We start from the raw sequence: 20,997 nt of genomic DNA on the forward strand, positions 1-20,997 counted from the left end.
CAACGTTTCAATTGGTTATTTATTTTTTTATAGTTTTTTAATTATTTGCCTTCTTCTGACTCTTTCCAACTTTCAAATGGGGGTCACTGACCCCATCTAATGGGGAACCACCCCTTCAATGCTTTTTTTAACATTAAATAAAATGGAAACATTTTAGTATGTAAAACCAGGGCAACACTTAAAGAAGGAACTTTCTCCAGAAGGAACCAGCGCTGCTCGATATTGTTTTGCTGATATGACACACTGTAAGATACTGTTTGTTGGGGAAAAAAAATGTTTGTGAAAGACTTTTTTTCTAAAACAGCAACTCCACTCTCACAAGCAATTACAGACATATGAAATATGAATCGCAATTGATTTTATTTTTTCCAAGGGTCGAGCTGCTCCCTGTTTTACGCTCTCAAGGCATTTATTTCGGCGGCCAAACTTGACACAATTTCACAATATCCACTTAGTAATGTAACCCATACTTTGTCAAAAGGATTCTTCATTTTTTACTTCCTGACATTTGGTCCTTGCATAGCTCTATGGGGAGTGAGACAACAGGATAAAAACATGGAGTAGTGCAATTACTGAAAAAAGGACAGCTCACAAGATCTTTGGAAAGTCTGCTGTTAGGTTTCCATTTAATACTCTAATTGATATAACTGCTCATCATAGCATTTCACATGTGAACATTTAAAGGAGAAGGAAAGGTTAAAACTAAGTAAGCCTTATCAGAAAGGTCCACCTAAATATACCAGTAAACCCTCAAAGTAGTGCTGCTCTGAGTCCTCTGTCAAAAGAAACACTGCATTTCTTTCCTTCTATTGTGTACACATGGGCTTCTGTATCAGACTTCCTGCCTTGATTTTAAACTTCCTTGCCATGGGCGTGAGCATGCTCAGCTTGACCCCCCCCCCTTCTCTGCTGTAATCTGAGCCCAGAGTGAGCAGGGAGAGATTCAGGCAGGAAGTGATGTCACACCAAGCTAATACTGCAGCTGCTATCCTAAACAAACAGAGAGCTTCTAGAGCTTTTTACTCAGGTATGGAAAAACATTCTACAGAATAAATATCGAATTCTAGCTTGCACTATTGCAGCTAATCTATTGGCAATAAAATGCCTCCATAGCTTTCCTTCTCCTTTGAAAACAACAAACGTTTATGGAGGAACCATCATTAATATTAAAGTCACCATATTGCGCCGGTTCTGTTTTTTTAATAGAATTTTTGAATCTTATTGGCTGATCTTATGAATGAGTCAGAGGGCAGGGAATTTTAATTCTATTAAAAGAAATATATACAGTTAGGTCCATAAATCTGGACTGGAATTAACTGGACAGAGACAACTTTTTTTCTAATTTTGGTTCTGTACATTACCACAATGAATTTTAAATGAAACAACTCAGATGCAGTTGAACTGCCGACTTTCAGCTTTAATTCAGTGGGTTGAACAAAAAGATTGCATAAAAATGGGAGGAACTAAAGCCTCTTTTAACACAATCACTTCATTTCAGGGGCTCAAAAGCAATTGGACAATTGACTCAAAGGCTATTTCATGGGCAGGTGTGGGCAATTCCTTAGTTATGTCATTATCAATGAAGCAGATAAAAGCCCTGGAGTTGATTTGAGGGGGGGGGGCTGCTTGTATGTGGAAGATTTTGCTGTGAACAGACAACATGCGGTCAAAGGATCTCTCCATGCAGGTGAAAAAACCCATCCGAGGAATTGCTACAATATTAGGAGTGGCAAAATCTACAGTTTGGTACATCATGAAAAAGAAAGAAAGCGCTGGTGAACTCAGCAAGAGACCTGGGCATCCATGGAAGACAACAGTGGTGGATTATCACAGAATCATTTCCATGGTGAAGAGAAACCCCTTCACAACAGCCAAACAAGTGAACAACACTCTCCAGGAGGTAGGCTTATCGATATCCAAGTCTACCATAAAGAGAAGACTGCATGAAAGTAAATACAGAGGGTGCACTGCAAGGTGCAAGCCACTCATAAGCATCAAGAATAGAAAGGGTAGATTGGACTTTGCTAAAAAAAAAAATCTAACAAAGCCAGCACAGTTCTGTAAAAGCATTCTTTGGACATGTAGGGATACAGAGGGTTAATTCCCCTCTGTTCCTGAAAATCTGAACCACATGGTGGGAAATTCCCAGTTTGTGCAGCTACAGGGTTTCCTAGGGTCTTGGGAGGGACTGAGCCTTGTCCCTGTGTACAGATGTAGAGGCAGTAGGCCTCTGTGGCTGGGGTGTGGCAGCCCCAAGCCTGGGAGCTAGAGCAGGAGGGTCTGAAGCTCCTGATTTCCACCTCTGGATTTCTGAGTGCTTGCGCTATGAAGAGTGCTGGGAGCTGTAGTTTTGCAGAGGAGAAATTATGCGTGCTCGCGCTATAGACAGTGTTGGGAGCTGTAATGTAATGTATAAAGGCTGGAGTGACTGGATGTCTAACATAACAGAACATAGCCCAACTTCCTGCTTTTCAACTCTCTTGGTTTCCACTGACTGGTTACCCTGGTTACCAGGCAGCAACCAATCAGAGACTTGAAGGGGGGCCACATCCGCATTCTACATCACTCGAATTCTGATTTCCATTACATTATATAGAGCCCACCAAAATAATGATCATATTATAAATTCCATTAACTAATATATCAAAATATATTTGAAACTACTACTATTTACCACTTCTCTTTCTCATGGACCTTGCAATCAGATCAACATTGATTTGCCGACTTTCATTTGTATCATTCCTATCATAAAACCTGGCATAATTTAAGATTAGAGGAAAAAAACACTTTTGATTTATAATTTATTTACAGTGTTACATTGAAATCTAGTTAGTCTAATAATTACTGCTGTTGCAAACAAAATTAAGGCCCACTAAGGACAAATGCATGCTGGCCGTAACTGTTTTCCTCTTTGGAGATAAACATTGGCGCTTCCATCTTGACAGATGACAAGTATTAATGGGAACAGGAGGTGTTGATTGGACAGCAATCGGAATGGGGCTAGGCATTATTATTGGAATTGGAAGAAATAAACTTTAGTAACTCCCTTTAACTATAGGTACCTCATATTGGGCTTGGATGTATGTCTGCCAGTGGAGAAAAGCCCATAACAGACCATATAGTTTCCCATTGAATTTAAAGTAGATATATGTAAAAAACAAGAATGTGACAACAAGAAGTGCATTATAACTTTAAATATAGAAGGACTGTGCTTAAAATGTGGTGTTTCTGGTTACTTTATTGAAATTTCTGCAAATAACCCTAAAAGTGCCACCCATCTGTGTTTCTGGCAGGGACTGTTAGGACATGCCCCACCCTTCATTTTAAACATGGACAGGGACCATATAGTAGATCTATAGGGAGTTCCAAAAAAAGGGGTCATTTTTAAAGATTATCTTTAAGCCAGAAGTGAAACCAGCACCATATCTTATTACTATTGCCTACAATATTAGGATGAGATTTTAATTATGCTATATATCTCCTTTAATGGAAACAACCAATCATGGCTTAACAGGCAGTTTGGGATCTGGAAACAGCATTTTTGGAACTGTTACCACTTATACCAGCAGTCACAGGAGGTTTCCATTCAACTCAAAATATCTTGGTTGCTCAAATGAACACAAAAGAATCATTGAGCAAATGGTGAATGGGTTCAGATGTCCCTGTTTTGTAAATGTCCCCCTAATGAGCCCATTTAAGAGAGCTTTGGTGTCCACGGACTTATAGCAATAGGACAGATTTTAAGGCCTGAATAAATTAAATATATAAATATATGTAAAAAAATATATTAAAAATATATATTAAATAGTATCTTGTATAACCCCTTTCAACAAACATTTCCTTTCTTACATGGCAAAGCATCACTCCTCATAAAAACGTGTGGAATGAATTTGTAGTGGCAGCATAAACAGGGAAATATTAACTATGAAGTGCTTAAACCATTATTTCTGCTTTCCTACATGATTTGCATTCATTAGCTCTTGCGGTAGTTTCCAGTTATGTGGCTTTGTTTGGAGCTAATTGCTTCCAATGAATCGGTTCCAGTTTGATAGCTTATTTATCAGATGGGGAAGGAGAGAATTAATGGTGCTTGCATGAAGCAAGTCCTATAATTGGAAACAATGTTTAGTTCACATTGTGCTTAAGCAATTAAGAGCAATTTAGAAAAATCTTGTTTTTTTCCCCCTCCTTTTTTTTCTACTATTGTCTCTTTGATTGGATTTCTCAAGGCAAAAGACAAAACAAATAGGGATACAATCCAATAGTATTAGTCTGAATAAAAATCCAAGCGCCAAATTACTAACTATGAGAAATGTGCACAATACCTATTAATCCTTCTGCCGTGTTACATTTATTTCTACAGACTATTATAGAAAACTACCAATATTTCACAGATAACATATCCTTCTGCCTTACTTTTTATATAATTGTCCCTGTTTGAAAAATAAAGTAAACCCGTGGAAGAAGAAATTATTTTTCTTGATTAAGAAGCTGGATTTCTCTGGGGAGTGGAAGAAAACAAACAATTAATCTTTTCTTATTTGCTCTCAGAAGAACCTACATGCCTTGTACTCAGGACTGCCAGTGTACCTGTGGCAGCCAGTCTTCAGCAATTAGGCTTGATCTGAAAATGAATGGGCTTATATCAGAGGGCCAAATCTGCTGAGATTTCTACCTGGAGGGCAAGGTTACTCTGTTCCAATTCCCTCCTGTGGAAATACGGCTCAAATTTACCCACCGTGCGCCAGTATAATTAACAAGGCCAGGGAATTAATATCAGCTAAGTAATTGGAAAGAATTAGCAAGAGAAATATACATTAATCTTTACTAGTTACGGAGTGTTAATGAAAACGAGCTGTGAGTTCTTGCTTATTAGAGGCATTGATTAAAGAAAACTTTTTATTAACCTGTAGATCATAAAAGGAACCAGACTTACTGACTGTGTAGAAGTAGATGCTGAATCTGTGTCCTTGCTGTTCCTAGAGGTAAACTACAGCAGAGTTTCAATATTATTTACATGGCACTCTAATGGTATGAAAAAATGCTGATTGTAGGTACTATTAGGCACTTGCTATTTATAATGTAAGAACTAATAAAGGACATGACCCAAACCCTCTCTGCATGCTATATGAAGTAATGATCCCTGAGGATTCCTACCCTTATCTTAAACCAGTGGAGGTTTAATGTAATCTATTCCTTAAAAAGTGAATGGCTCCAACCCATTGGCTGTACAGGTATGGGACCCGTGATCCAGAATTTTGGGACCTGGATTTTCCCAAATAAGGTGTCTTTAGATAACTATACCTTAAATTTGCTAAAAAAAAAAATATTTAAACATTAAATAAACCCCATAGGATTATTTAGCTTTCAATAAGGGTTAATTATAAACTTGTTGGGATCAAGTAAAAGGTACTGTTTTATTATTAAAGAGAAAAAGAAAATCATTTTTGAACATTTGAATTGTGACATGTGACATGACCTTCCCATACTCAGTTTCAGTGTTGGACTGGCCCACCAGGATACCAGGAAAACTCCCGGTGGGCCAAGGTATCAGTGGGCCCTCCTGCTTCTAAATATTTGGCTTATTTCATGGCCATTCCCTTTTTCTATGAGAATAAAGAGGCTAAATAGATGGAATAATATGTTATAGTATGGAAAGAAAAGAGACTAGGAGAATAGAGGTTGAGTGAGGAAAGGAAGAAAATAATACTTAGAGTGGGCCCCTGGTCTAAAGGTGTTTGGATGGGCCCCTGGTCTAAGGGTTTTTGGTGGGCCCCTGGTGTCCCAGTACGACACTGCTCAGTTTCCAAATAATGGATCCTACACCTGTATAAAAATACCAGATGAAGGGTGGGTTCACCAGCCCCCTGAAACGTTGAATTAACTACACAAGACTGTGGCTTAAAATATAGGGCAAGGAGCCTAAATGATATATGTGTCAAGTGCCGTTACTGTTTTCTAATGCTTATACTGTACTCGCCACGCAAAGTCTAGGTCAAATTACTTTTCAAAATACAAGAAGGCATCCAGGGTTGGACTGGAGGATCCAGGACTCACTGGGGCCACCAACTCAGGGGCCCACACTCCCCCTTCACCTCCCAGGGCCCCCTGCCCTAGATGCAACCGCACTCCAACCCACCCCCAATTTTCTTTTTTTTGTGCCTTGATCGGGGTCAGAATGGGAGGCCAGGGGCAGCACCCATAGTTTGAGCTGGGGAGCGGGTTTGGGTCTGTGGGGCCTATGAGGGCCAGTCCCACTGTTTTTTTTCACGATGTCCTGCCGGCCCAGTCTAACTCTGAAGGTTTCTAAAACAAAAATGACCTTATGACGCATATGACCTCTTCCCAGTAACTCAAAGGCTCATTTGAAAAGAGAAGCAGTACATCTGGTTTCTTATGCCTCCAAGCCTGGAATTAAAAAAAAAGCACCTGCTCTGAGGGCAATAGGAGCAACATCCAAGAAGTTGGTGAGAAACATGTTGCTCACGAGCCACTGGTTAGGGATCACTGTTATAGACAAATAGCAGGGGACCTTTTAACCCATAAAGAGGATCACCATACCAGAGGCCACCCCTTCTTTCATCCCCTTCTAACCTTTATTTGAAGCAGCGTAGTTGGTTATTTAACAAACAAGGGAAAGTTGCGCTCACCACAAATTTTTAAAACCATTAGGCGGGGGTGCAATGAGGCTGTGACCACAAAATACATATAGACAAATACAAGATTCCTCTGCACTCAACCCATTATCAATATATTTATGTAGTTGGTTCTTCACAGTGAGGACAGTGAGGTTGTGGAATGAACTGCCGGGTGATGTTGTGATGGCTGATTCAGTTAATACCTTTAAGAATGGCTTGGATGATTTTTTGGACAGACATAATATCAAAGGCTATTGTATTACTAAACTCTATAGTTAGTATAGATATGGGTATATATAATTTATTTGAAAGTATGGAGGGGTGTGTGTATGGATGCTGGGTTTTCACTTGGAGGGGTTGAACTTGATGAACTTTTTTCAACCCGATTTAACTATGTAACTAAGGATCGAACAATGTTTGATGATTTATTGAAACTCATATTTATCCCATGAACTGAAAAGCTGTGCCTAAACAGAATTTACTTCTATTTTGTCATTTTATTAATAGGCCCTTTGTTTTCAGTCTGCATAACACAATTCTGTTAGTTTACAGAATTATCATAGCTCACAGTAGTAACCATCTTTTTTGGGGGCACATGTAATGTAAGAAAAGTTGCAGAATAAAATTTATCATAAAAAGAAAATAATTGAATTCCGCCATGTAATATGCAAAGTACATAAAACAATGAATGGTTGATCCCAGATTCTTTTGTGGATTTGGCTAAATTCAAGCATTTTTTAGCAGGATTTGGATTCGGCCAAAACCACTTAAGGAAATTGCACCAATTACCTCATTCCTCAACCGTATTTGCTTGGAAATGTTTCTTGAAAACATTATATCCACTTTTCTGCTAATACATTCGCTGTCTGCCATGTTTCCAACTTTCCAAGCAACTTACCTGACCTGCGAGTGCACCCACAAATCCAGGAGATTGTTGTTGACTGAAAACCAAATCAGAGCATTTTGAGCTGCATCTGCTGAGCTGGAATAAATGTCCAGAATCCATGTGCACCATTTTGTTTAAAGCAATGAAACACTGCAGCTACAAAATGAAAGAAAACACCTTTAGATATTTAGAATATCCTCTGCTAAAACACTCAAATCGCATAATCGCTCAAGATGCCTATGCAATGCAATGCAATTTGAGTGTTTTAGCAGAGAATATTCTAAATATCCCCTACAACAAGGTGTTTTCTGGCATTTTGTAGCTGCAACAAAATGCCCAGTGTGTTATTGCCCTTCTAGTTAAAAGGGCACATATTTCTTTCACCCACTTTTACAGAACTTGTGGAGGCCTATTAATCAAAATTTGATTTTGTGTAGTTTTAAAAGTTTTTTCAACCTCGACTAAACGAACATTTTAAAAAAAGCACGAATGCACACACACATAAAATCAGGGAACTAATTGGATTAAAAATACAAAAACCTTGAAACCCTCATTTTCGTAAGGATTTTGGTGCAATTACCCTGAAAACCTCAAAGCAAAGAAAGATTTTATAGTTTGCAAAGGGCAGCTCCCATTGACTTCTACATGACCTCACCAGTTTTTACATGGAGTAATATATACACAATTTTTAGTGCTAAAATACAGCCCCTTAGTGTCACTACAGGCAAAATCAGTGATCAGATGGAGGTGGAGATTTGTATGGAAATAAATAATCAGCTTACCAGGCAATAGTGAAAGGTTCCAGTGTTGAGCACTTCAAAAACAAAATTGACACCATCAGAAGGGACATTACACTACTCAACCCCCCTAGACTTCCATCACCCTCCCTCCACACTCCCCAGTCTCTCCTGTGCTTCTTCACCCCTGTCACTGATAAGGAAGTCTCAAAGCTTTTGACCTCTTCTCACCTTACCACCTGCCCGCTTGATCCAATTCCCTCACAACTTCTCTGCAATACCAATCCTTGTCTAATCAAAGCCTTAACTCACCTATTTAATCTCTCGCTCTCAACTGGACTGTTTCCTTCTCAACTAAAACATGCTCTTGTCATCCCCATTCTGAAAAAACCCTCTCTTGATCCCTCCAATCTTGACAACCTCCGACCTATCTCTCTGCTACCTTTCATCTCTAAACTACTTGAGCGCCTAGTCTACAACCGACTAACCTCATTCCTCTCTGACAATAACCTGCTGGACCCCCTACAATCTGGTTTTAAGCCACAACACTCCACTGAAACTGCCCTGACTTGACTAACTAATGACCTTTTAACCGCTAAAGCCAACAATCATTTCTCACTACTAATACTGCTTGATCTCTCAGCTGCATTTGACACTGTAGATCACCCTCTCCTCCTCCAGTTTCTCCATTCGCTTGGCCTTCGTGACACAGCCCTCTCCTGGTTCTCTTCTTACATCACCGATCGTTCCTTCAGTGTTTCCTACAGCGGAGTATCATCTTCTCCCCTACCTCTTTCTGTTGGGGTTACTTAAGGCTCTGTCCTGGGACCATTACTATTCTCCTTCTATACTTCCTCCCTCGGCAAATTAATCAACTCGTATGGTTTCCACTACCACCTCTATGCTGACGATACTCAGATCTATCTCGCATCTCCTGATCTTAACCCATAACTCCTAACTCACGTCTCCTCCTGCCTGTCCGATATCTCTACCTGGATGTCGCAACGCTACCTTAAATTAAACCTCTCTAAAACTAAAATGGTTCTCTTTCCTCCAACTAACACCAGTAACATCCCGGAAGTATCCATCATAGCTAACAATTCCACTATCACCCCCTCTCCCCAGGCCCGGTGCCTTGGGTTTATCCTATGCCCTGTCATTCACTCCTCATATCCAGTCACTTATTAAATCATGTCATTTCCACCCAAGGAACATATCCAAAATGCGATCATTTACCACCAAGATGCTGCCAAAATTCTTATTCACTCTCTCGTCATATCACATCTAGAATACTATAACTCTCTTTTAATTGGCCTTCCTCTCTACATGCCATAATGAACACTGCTGCGAGGCTCATACACATCAGCAACCGATCCTCCTCTGCCACGCCATTCTGTCAATCCCTGCATTGGCTTCCACTACCTCTCATAATTAAATTCAAATTAATGACCCTGACATTCGAAGCACTTCATAACTCTGCTCCACTCTACATCTCTGAACTCATCTCTATATACTCAACCAACCGCTTACTACGCTCCTCTACTGACCTGCTACTCAACTCTTCTCTCATTACCTCCTCACATGCTCGCGTTCAAGACTTTGCAAGGGCTGCACCCCTCCTCTGGAATTCTCTCCCACGGTCTGTCCGACTTTCTCCCAACCTTTCTGCTTTTAAGAAATCTCTTAAAACGCACTTCTTTCGAGAAGCCTACCCTCACACTGCTTAACTACCAAACACAACACCACATACAGTACCACATTTCTCACCCACTTAATTCGATCTTGCCCACTCCCACACCTTGTGTATTACTCCCTTCCCTTTAGAGTGTAAGCTCTTTCTGCATAGGGCCTTCCTCACCTTTTGTACCGGTATTGATTGTGATGTATGTAACCCCATATGTTCTATGTATTTAATTTCATGTGATTTAGTTGTATAATCACATTTATTTTACAGCGATACGCAAAATGTTGGCACTATATAAATACATCTTAATAAAATAATAAATAAATATCTTCCAAGGGTCTGACAAGGAATCTGCATTTCATTGGGGTGCCAAAATGTTAAATTTCCTCAGTAAGTTTAACATTTCCCTGGGCTGTAGCTTGTGTTTGGAAAAAAACTGCACAGCCCATGGAAAAAACAAGTATAATGTGCAGTAGAGTAAAACTGAAAAGTTTTACTACAAGGTAAATGCTGGTGCAGAAATGCTTGGAAAAAACAGCATGGCCTTTAAAACAGTTACAACAAATAAAATTGGATAAATAGACAATAAAAATAAATAGACATAAAAAATCAGGTTACTGATTAGTCAATGGAAAGCAAAAGAGCTGAAAAGCAGGAAGTAGTGTTCTGTTATGTTAGACATCCAGTCACTCCAGCCTTTATACATTACATTTTTGGCTAACTAACTATATTCAAAACATTTTTTATTTTCACAACCTATCTATTTACCCAGTTTTTTGTTTACTGAACAATTCCTTTAAGGACTGCTTAAGCTAGCCACATAAAATTCTAACAAAATACCTAAAACTCTGATCACTTACAGCTAAAGATTCAAACAGCCCATTGCACAGACTTTAATAATAGACTTTAATAGCATTAGAAGCATATTTTGTCATTGGTAAAACAGAAGGTGCTCTTATAGGTGCTATCTAATCTAAACTCAGACAGTCGGTTCCAGAGGTTGCCAGAGACAAGAATTCATCCCATAAACTGAGTCCAGCTGATATACACAATGATGGATTCAAGTTATTAACCGATCAAAAAGAGATGGATGGTTTTCTGCTTTTTGTAATCTACATCATCATCTTGATTCATTTAAAGATATGTGGGGCACTTAACAAACGCAGTTAAGGTTTGGATAGAATTAGTCGTATAATCTGAGCCGTTGCATCAAGCACCAAATCAATCAATACATTCAGTTGTGTGGGGAAAGAACTGTTAAGTGCTTACAACCAGGGCCATTAATATTATTTAACACAGCGCTCAAACTTTTTAATAAGGATCAAGAACAGGCTGCGATTTCTAACGGGATCAGATACCGCTATGGAGAAACATTTCACTTTCAATGTCTCCACTTTTAGTGATGTGCTTTTATTTCCTATTATCAAAGAAAATAAAGGAGAAGATTGCTCCACAGGGAATCCCTATTCCAATTTTGTCTTCTATTTTTCTATTTAAACAGCAGTGCAACAAAAATCAATACACATAATTACAAGAAAAAGTGAATCAAGCTTTTTTTTTTTTATAATTTATCAAAGAAGAAAATTGGAAAGACAATGTAATTCTAATCAAAATCTGTATCTGGATTTAAGTAGGAAAGATTTGCTTATAAATGGACGGGATCTATTCTAACCAGGATGCTTGGGACCTTGGTTTTCCAGACAAGGGATTTTTTCTGCAATATGAAACACCGTGCTTTATATGTTATAAAACACTTTTAAACATTAAAGGGGATCTATAGTCAGAAAAAAGTGTACTGGGTGTGCTACCAACAAGCCACTTTCTAATAAAATCACTCATTATTTCCATTCTTAAAAAAAAATAAGTCCTCCCATCCTCTCCATAGGATTGTTAGTGATATTGCGTGGGTTGCCCAAACTGCCCCCTTTGGTTAAGCCAGAGAGGGACCGGTCAGGTTATGTGTGGCCAATCAGTAATCAATGCCAGGCTTCTGTACTAGACCCTTATGCAGAGAGAAAATCCCTACTCATATGCCATTGGCTGCAGCTCTGCTCAGTATTGCTTTGATTATTTTTCTTTTATTATTTCATGTTTTTTTATTGAAGGCTTCATTATTCTAAATTATTTGTGTTTGCCCCGAAACAACTTACGTGCACAGTTTTGTAATTCTATGCAGACTGAGTATTGAATTGTAAGACATTCATATTTATATTTTTCATAGGTTTGGATTTGTATATTTATTATAGGAAGAGAAGGGCTTTTGAGGATGTGGCCATTGCCATGAAATATGCCAAGCATGAAGTATGTATGTGCGCTTTATGATTTTATTATATAACCAATATATAAAAGTATTTAGGTGCCCAGCTGGTGCTCCGTGTTAAAGAACTTTTCAAAAATGAAAAATAGTTTGAGCAAACAGGGTAGTAAAATTAAATTGCAGTTTTTTTGTTGAGGTTTCTGGATAATGGGTTTTCAGATAACAGATCCTAAATTTGTACAACTTATTTTAATGAACAAATATTTTCTACTCCTATATGGTCTTCTGTGATTTTATCTCCTGCCCAGGGTGTCCCTTACTATGAGTTTTATTTGCTTTTCTGCTTCATTAGGCATGGGCAAGCAAGTGCATAACCACTGCTAAGTGGCTGATGTTATAAACACCAATTACTTACTTGCACATTTGCAGGCATATGATAGATACATTTTTTCCAGTGCTCAGGGTGAGTACACTAACTTTTGCCAAGGCTTTTTACAGTACTGCATGCCTTTTTATTTAAATTGTTCAAAGTCTACAGTATTTACAAAGCAGCGGAAAAAAACTTAACTACAGCAACAGATCAGCAGTTACAAGAATAGTGCAAACCTTGCCATGTTAGTACACAACTGCCTCTCAGAAAAACACCGACACTGTTAAAGGAAAACTATACCCCCCAAACAATGTAGGTCTCTATAAAAAGATATTGCATAAAACAGCTCATATGTAAAACCCTGCTTCATGGTTATTAACCATTTTCATAATAATATGCTTTTCTAGTAGTCTGTGCCATTGGGTAATCATAAATAGAAAATTGCCATTTTAAAAAATAAGGGCCTCCCCCTGGGATCGTAGGATTCACGGTGCACACAAACATACCAAACAAACTATTCTTTTTAGGTCACATGAGCCAATTAACAGACAGAGTTCTGTCTTTTGCTTCCACACTTCTTCCTGTTACAGTTAGAGTTGTAGTATTTCTGGTCAGGTGATCTCTGAGACAGCACAGAGACCATCACGTAATGGTGGATCAAGGCAAGAGATGTAAAAGGGCAATATTTACTTAAAATATATATATATATATATATATATATATATATATATATATGGTAAGATATTTTAATATGCCACTTAATATGATATAAACTATATGTTGCTTAAGTGTTCATTTTGGGGGTATAATTTTCCTTTAAAAAGAATAATGGATTGACGGACGAGGTCTTACCTGCAAATATGCCTCTAGACCCTGCCGACGTTGCTCCAACACTTTAGGCACCCAGTTTCTTACATGTTTAGATGGGATCTCTGGAGTTTTAATACTTTTCTTAAGCTAAAGAGCAAAAAGAAGTGTTTTACAAATGGCACGTGCCATGAATATATCCCACAATAGAAGACCCATGGAATCAAGCTTAATATTTTTAATGTAACTAGCCAATACACTTGACTATGTGATATTTTACAATCGACCAATGTGCTTTATTTAAAGGGGTTGTTCACCTTTAAATTAACTTTTACTATGACGTAGAGATGGATATCCTGAGACAATTTTCAATTGGTTTTAATTTTTTTTATTAATTATGGTTTTTAAGTTATTTAGCTTTTTTATTCAGCAGCTCTCCAGTTTGCAATTTCAGCCATCTGGTTGTTAGGGTCTAAATTAACCTAGAAACCATGCACTGATTTGAATAGGAGACTGAAAAATGAATAGCAGAGGGACTAAATAGAAAGAAGAGTAATAAAAAGTAGCAATAACAATACATTTGTAGCTTTACAGAGCATTAGCTTTTTTGATGGGGTCAGTGAACCCCATTGGAAAGCTGGAAAGCGTCAGAAGAAGAAGGCAAATAATTCAAAAACTATTAAAAAAAAAATGAAGGCCAATTGAAAAGTTGTTTAGAATTAACATAACATAATAAAAGTTAACTTAAAGGTGAATATTTTACAATAGACAATATTTTACAATAGCCAATAAATGTGATATTTTACAATAGACCAATGTGCTTTACTTAATCCTGAAAACATTATTCTGCCATTTGTGTTCCCCTGCCGAGGCGGAGCCATGTTACTACTGACGCAAGTTTGACATTTATAAACCCTGGGCAAATTTGCACCTGAGCAGTTACCCATAGCAACCAATCAAGATTTGCTTTCATTGCTCAACCTGCAGGTGGCTGAAGAAAACCAGTCACTGATTGGTTGCTATGGGTTGCTGCCCAGGTACAAATTTGCCCAGTGTTTATAAATGAGCCCTTGTATGTCTTATCTTTTGGCCTCTAAAGCCCATGACAAGTCACATAGGAGTTGCTTGTGTTTATTTATAAGTAGCAAATGGCAGTGAGTCACATAAAAACAAAAAGAAATGACACACAGTGCTAATTCACTAACATGATACATGCTATATTGCACGAGGGCAATTACCAATACATGGTAAGCAAAACTTAGCTTATCATGATTTTGTAGAAAAACTACCCCAGTGTCCAAGTGTTAAGTGACAGTAGAATAATATTTTTTTCTATTTATTGTTACAAAGATAACAAAAACCTTTCGTTTTTTACTTTATTAATGTCAGGCTTTGAATGGGCCATCATCACAGCTGTTAGAGTTGGTGACAGCACATGTAAAAGAGAAGATAAATTGCACAGGATACAACCCACTGACAATACATCGGCCCAACAAGACCAGAACGCCTACATGATAAATATTACTTGCCAAATTTCTTTTGGTAAATTGTAAATAATCGTGTTCTCCGATTAATGCCTAGAAATGTATGCCATTCTAAAATGACAAAAAAAATGTTTTATACAGGGAACCATTACACAATGTTGGTAAGTTTATATAGTGAATAATGTACCCTTTTTTTTTTAAGAAATATATTTACTTTATTGTACAGACCTTCAACAAACCCCTTTTTTGGACACGTTTTGTGTGACAGAAATGACATCACTAGGCACCGATAATAACTGATTGTAATCTGTGTTTACCTCTTTCAATAACATAATTTCTATAGCCCAAGCCCCATCCATTTGCACCTAACAGTTTGTGATGGGCAGTTTACACAAACACTAACACAAAGGCATCAAACTTAATGCACAGGATGATAAATCGGAAGCTGTAATATTTACCTTTTTATGAAGTGCATGAAATTCGCTGTACCGTTTTTCAACAAAATGCCGTCTGCCATTTACTAATACTTCTATTCTAAACACCTGAAAAATATACCAGGAGAAATGGTAATTAAAACAATGTAATAAGCGAGCAATACTGTAACTTTTCTACATTGTAGTGGTCACAAATTAAACGGGGAAAATTTACTTTATAAACTGCATGGCCTTTCATTTCTTTCTCCTTAAACAGGGAATACAATATAATGGGCATATTGCTTGACTTGGCACAGGCATTAAGTGGCGTAACTACCATGGGGTGCAACTGGGCCAGGTCCCACACCCCCGCAGGGCCCCCCCGGCAGAACACGCGTGCTGCAGCCGACGCAAAGTAAATGTGCACGGATGGGGGGGAGTGGAGGGTGGAGGGGGGGGCCGCCCCCACCTAGTTCCAATACTGAAGGCATTCTCAGTCAAAAATCAACTCTAAAGTGGCAGCTGGCCCCTTGCTTGACACACAGGGGGTATATTTATCAAAGAGTGAAGTAAGAGTTCGCCACTGTCCTCTAGAGTGAAAGATCAAAGGAAAAATCGCTTGATCGAACGATTCAAAGGATTTTAATCCATCGATTTTCAACGATTTTCCTTCGATCACAAATTGCCTAAGAAACCTATGGGGACCTTCCCCATAGGCTAACATTGGTGCTTGGTAGGTTTTAGGTGGTGAAGTAGGTGTTCAAAGTTTTTTTTAAAAGAGACAGTACTTCGACTATCGAATGGTCGAACGATTTTTCGTTTGAATCGTTCGATTCAAAGTGGTAGTCAAAGGTCGAAGTAGCCAATTCGATGGTCGAAGTAGCCAAAAATTTTTTTACTTCTAATCCTTCACTCGAGCTAAGTAAATGTGCCCCTCAGTGTGCATTTTTATAAAATAAAAAAACATACAAAGAAAATAATACAAGAAATATAAAAATAAACCCACCACAATATTTGCTTTAAGTGCCTGAAGTGATGCTTAAATTGCAAAGAAAAAAACAGTATCTAAAATTCGAATTCAAGCAAGTCTTATTCATGCGCGGTCTGGATTTTCTCCCCGGTAATTGTGCTTTCCTATCCTATCACGTTTCAGCTGAGAAAGTGCAGCCTGCTACCAGCTAACAATACCAGGAAATTGGTTCACATAACTCATAAGTGCCAAAATAAAGAAGGATGAAAAATAAAAACACCGTAAGGAAATTAGCTTCCCATTGAACAATGCTATCTTTTAGAAGATAATTACAAATAGAAATGTTTGAATTAATTATTGTAAACATTCCTGAAGAGCTCCCATGAAATATGAACCGCATACAACGAAGAGGAAAAATAGCAGCAAGAGGCGCTTTACTATGCTAGCTGTCAGGCAGCGTCAGTTATCATTCTTAGCAGTTTGGGAATTCAGCAACTAAGAGTTCAATATTTTTCATTGCCTTATCCATACTGTTACAACTTCAAAAGATATCAGTGAAGTTATCAAGTTATTGCATCTAATAAAGGAGGTGGTGGGGCAGTTGCCAGACAATTGGGTAGATTGTCAGGGCCAGCACTGGCCTATTATGTGACCAGCTGAACATATAGTATCCTTAGTATTAAAAAGAAGGTTAATTAATGGGAGGTGTTCTTCAGAGACTAAAATGAACCTGTCCAATTGTGTGATCATAAAGTACAGGTCTGGGACCTGTTATCCAGAATGCTGGGAACCTGGGGTTTTCCAGATAAAGGGTCTTTCTGTAATTTCGATCTCCATACATTCAGGGGTTATTTATCAATGCACAAAAAAGCTTTAGGCCGCTCCAAACTCACACCCTGTGTGTTCTTCACTGAAATAGTAATTGCTCAAAGGAATGGAAAGGCGGCACTCCGGTTAGATAAGAAAGATGGTTTATTCCAACAGGTCACTGACCAACATCATTTCGGGAGTAACTCCCTTAATCATAGGCTTCATGATTAGAGGAGAAGGAAAGGCTAAAATTAATTAAGCTTTATCAGAAAGGTCTATATAAATACACCAATAAACCCTCAAAGTAATCCTGCTCTGAGCACATTTCTTTCCTTCTATGGGCTTGAGCATGCTCAGTTTGCTCATCTCTCCCTCTCCCTGCTGTAATCTGAGCCCAGAGCTATGAGTGAGCAGGGAGAGACTCAGGCAGGAAGTGATGTCACATCAAGCTTATATGGCAGCTGCTATCCTAAACAAACAAAGAACTTCTAGAGTTGTTTACTCCGGTATGGTAAAGCATTCTGCAGAATAAATATAGTGTTACAGCTTGCACTATTGTGGCTAATCTATTGGCAATAAACTGTTTCGGTAGCTTTCCTTCTCCTTTAACGGATTTACTCACGAAACGTGTCAGGTGATGTTGGTCAGTGACCTGTTGGCATAAACCTGTTGGCATCTAACCGGAGTGCCACCTTTCCATTCCTTGAGCAATTGTTATTTATCAAAGATTGAATTTTAGAGTTATGTGAACTATTTAGACCTCGAATGAACTAACAACTCGAAAGGTTTCTAATTTAAAAAAAAAACGAGAATGTAAAAAAATCAAATCAGAGTTCAGGGTTAACATCCCGAAAACTCCAATTGATCGAGTTTTTGCTGAAAAATGTATAGAGTTTTCGAGCGTAACCCTCCGAAAAAAACATCATGAAGGCTATTAACATCTGATATGGTTCAAGTGACCTGTGCCATTGACATCTACATGACCTCAACAGGTTTAAGATCAGTGTATTTCAGATTAGAATTTTTTTTTCTTAATAACCGAAAAATAGATTTTTGACTCAAAAATAACCTTGGAAACTCAATTTTTCGTGGAAAACACAACTCGAACCTTAATAAATCTGCCCCTTCCAGAATACCTTGATGAGTCAAATCTTAGCTGCTGCACGAACCAATTTAGCGAAACACTGGCTACAACACACTATTGATATTCATGCTGTCACTGCAAAAATTACTCAAACACAGAATATGTTATATTTAACAGCTTTATTAGAAGACAGGGTAGAGAGACATATGCAAATTTGGGCCCCATGGAATGTGTTTCTACAACCTTGAGCAAAACAATGCGTTTAATGTATTTTATACTACTTGGAGTTGTACTGTTGTGAACTAATTGCAATGTTCTGTACTGGAAAAGATATTTATGTTATTCTCTGTCAATATATCTATTTTTTAAAAATAAAAGAGATTAAAAAAAAAAATAAATAAATAAATCTGCCCCTATAGCTACAAAAAAAATGATGTAAGTATATAATACAAATATTTCCCATAGTATTGTTTTGCCTCCAAAAATGATTAATTATATCTTAGCTGAGATCAAGTACAAGGTACTGTTTTATTATTACAGAGAAAATGAAATCATTTTTAAAAATTTGATTAAAATGGAGTCTATGGGACATGGTCTTCCCATAATTTGGAACTTTTTGGATAACGGGTTTCCGGATAACAAATTCCATATCTGTGTTTGTTGTGTTGCACTGATAGCTGTTTGTTTCAGGAACATAGCACGGAATCAGTGTCTTCTGACAGACTGTGTAATGGATCCAGTGGGATACTAACTCCAGCCAAATTGTAATGTACAAGGGCAAAAAGGTTCATATTTATTGTATAAATACTTCTAAATAACAATTTTAGGTACAACACCAGTTAATTTGTTTTCTTCACAACAAAAATGCAAGTATTTGTCTACGGTTCTTTGGGAAGGCAGAACTTTATTTGATTCCGGTGGCCATACCCTGGGGGGCGAACAGACCAGATATTATGCAATTTGACCACATGAATGGTCATACATAAATGTTGGGTTTGCTGGGGGCCCAAGCAACAGATATGACAGCAAATTGAAAATGAATTCACTACAGCAGTACTTTACACAACAATATACATTTTAAAGCAAAAGGAAACACTTTCCATTCAGATGCCAGTATTTCTTCAAAAAAAGATAACTTCACGTGCCTTTTGTGATGTGAACCATCAATTATTTTTTTCAAAATATCAGCTTACAATGAGAGTCACCCTGTAAAACAGTGGGGTTATCGGAAAATTCCACACTTTGCCTTAGTACTGCCTGGGCTTCATGCCACAAGGCGCATTTTAGAATGTCCAACTCTGCCATTATATTGGAGGGAGGTGGTCAAATACATGGTTGATAATTTAGCCTTTCCCAACATCTGCAATCCAGAAATTTGTCTGCTGGTCCAAGTAGACGACCTTTTTCCATTGAATAAGAACAGGTCCTTAGCAAGGGTTTTTCAATACTATGCAAAGAAGATAATTGCAATGGGTTGGATGGGACATACAAAGCCCAAAGTGGAACATTGGATCAATTTGGTAAATAAAGTTCTTCCCTCGATTAAACATAACATATATATTAAGCTAACATATGACTCTTGGGGTTGTCCTGGAAAATTTGACAAGATATGGGCCCCCTGGCTAGATATTTATCCAATAAATAATACAGAATTCTAAGTTGTATTCATGTGGACTACAAAAAGTCATACAGCAGGGCCTAGGGTCACAGCTGGGCAGGAATTTAATAATGTCTGATAAGTAATACTGAGCTATATGTCATTGATACCAAAGTGCACCATATCACTATTTCCTTCTTTTTCTTTAAGTTTAATTGTATGTTTATTGAAAATGCAAAAATAAAAACTTTAAAAAAAAAAAAGCCGCCTTTTAGAATGGTTAGGCAGGGTGAATGAACGTGACATATTAGAGGCTATTCTCCACACTATGAACCGGGAGGGGAGCTCTGTGGGTGAAGGGGTTGGGCAGTACCTATAGGGGTAAAACTCTCCAATACCAACCATATGGTTTGAGCCTTCAGTACAGTTTAATAATTCAGCCAGACAGGCTTGACATGTGCTCGTGCACACATGGTGCTGAATTTGCCCGTTTCTGTCTGCACAACCGGGAGGAGTTGATTGCGAGTGAAGGGGTGGCTGTTTAACTGTGGACTGAAGGGGTATCGGCAGCAAGTTGATTAGGCGGGTCTGAGACCCATTTTGAGGTTTTATAGACCCCTTACCTACCTCCAGTGTGTTCTCAGGTTACGCTAGCTGATAACGGAGTAGGCGGGTCTGAGATTCATTCTTAAGCCTTTATACACCAACCACCTACCTTTAAACTTTCCGTCTCCCTGTTCCTTACCTGATTTTATGTTTTTCCTGGATTTGTTTTAATCTATTTAGTAAAAGTTAAGTTTTAATATGGCTCACTGAGTGTTTGGACTATGAGATGGGGAGGTGCAATTTCAAGGGTTAGTTCTTTTTTTCTCTTACTTCATGCCAAGTGTTGTACTAAATATTTTTTATAGCTTTGAAACAACAGAAAGTCACTTTTGTAACATGCGGTTAATATAGATTTGGACTCTTTTAGTATTTTACATCATAACTGTAGAGACAATAAAGGAGAACTAAAGCCTACAATCAAACTACTACAAACACTTTAATTTATATACTGCATTAGCCAAAAGGTTGAGCAGTCTAATAACAGTTATTATACATGCCTTAAAAATGATTTAGAATTGCTCCCCATCTCGGATGTTGTTAGCTTATCTTTTGAGTGTCAGTGGCACTGCACATGCTCAGTGAACTGAGAAGCTAAACTTAGGGATTTTTAGAAACCATCTGTCATAGAAATTGATGCTCCAGGGCTCAGGTAGC

General features: G+C 38.0%; 1 protein-coding gene across 1 annotated transcript in view; it reads right to left on the reverse strand.

Annotated features, from left to right (window-relative positions):
* Positions 1 to 20,997, reverse strand: part of snx24.L (sorting nexin 24 L homeolog) — a 95,555-nt gene that overhangs the window by 34,689 nt on the left and 39,869 nt on the right. The window contains exons 2-3 of the mRNA XM_018264200.2: positions 15,322 to 15,405; positions 13,425 to 13,529 (exon numbers count right to left, since the gene is read on the reverse strand). Coding sequence (XP_018119689.1) covers positions 13,425 to 13,529; positions 15,322 to 15,405 — 189 coding nt within the window. The remainder of the gene's footprint in view (positions 1 to 13,424; positions 13,530 to 15,321; positions 15,406 to 20,997) is intronic.

Source organism: Xenopus laevis, chromosome 1L, assembly GCF_017654675.1.
Source record: "Xenopus laevis strain J_2021 chromosome 1L, Xenopus_laevis_v10.1, whole genome shotgun sequence".
NCBI classification, from domain to species: Eukaryota; Metazoa; Chordata; class Amphibia; order Anura; family Pipidae; genus Xenopus; species Xenopus laevis.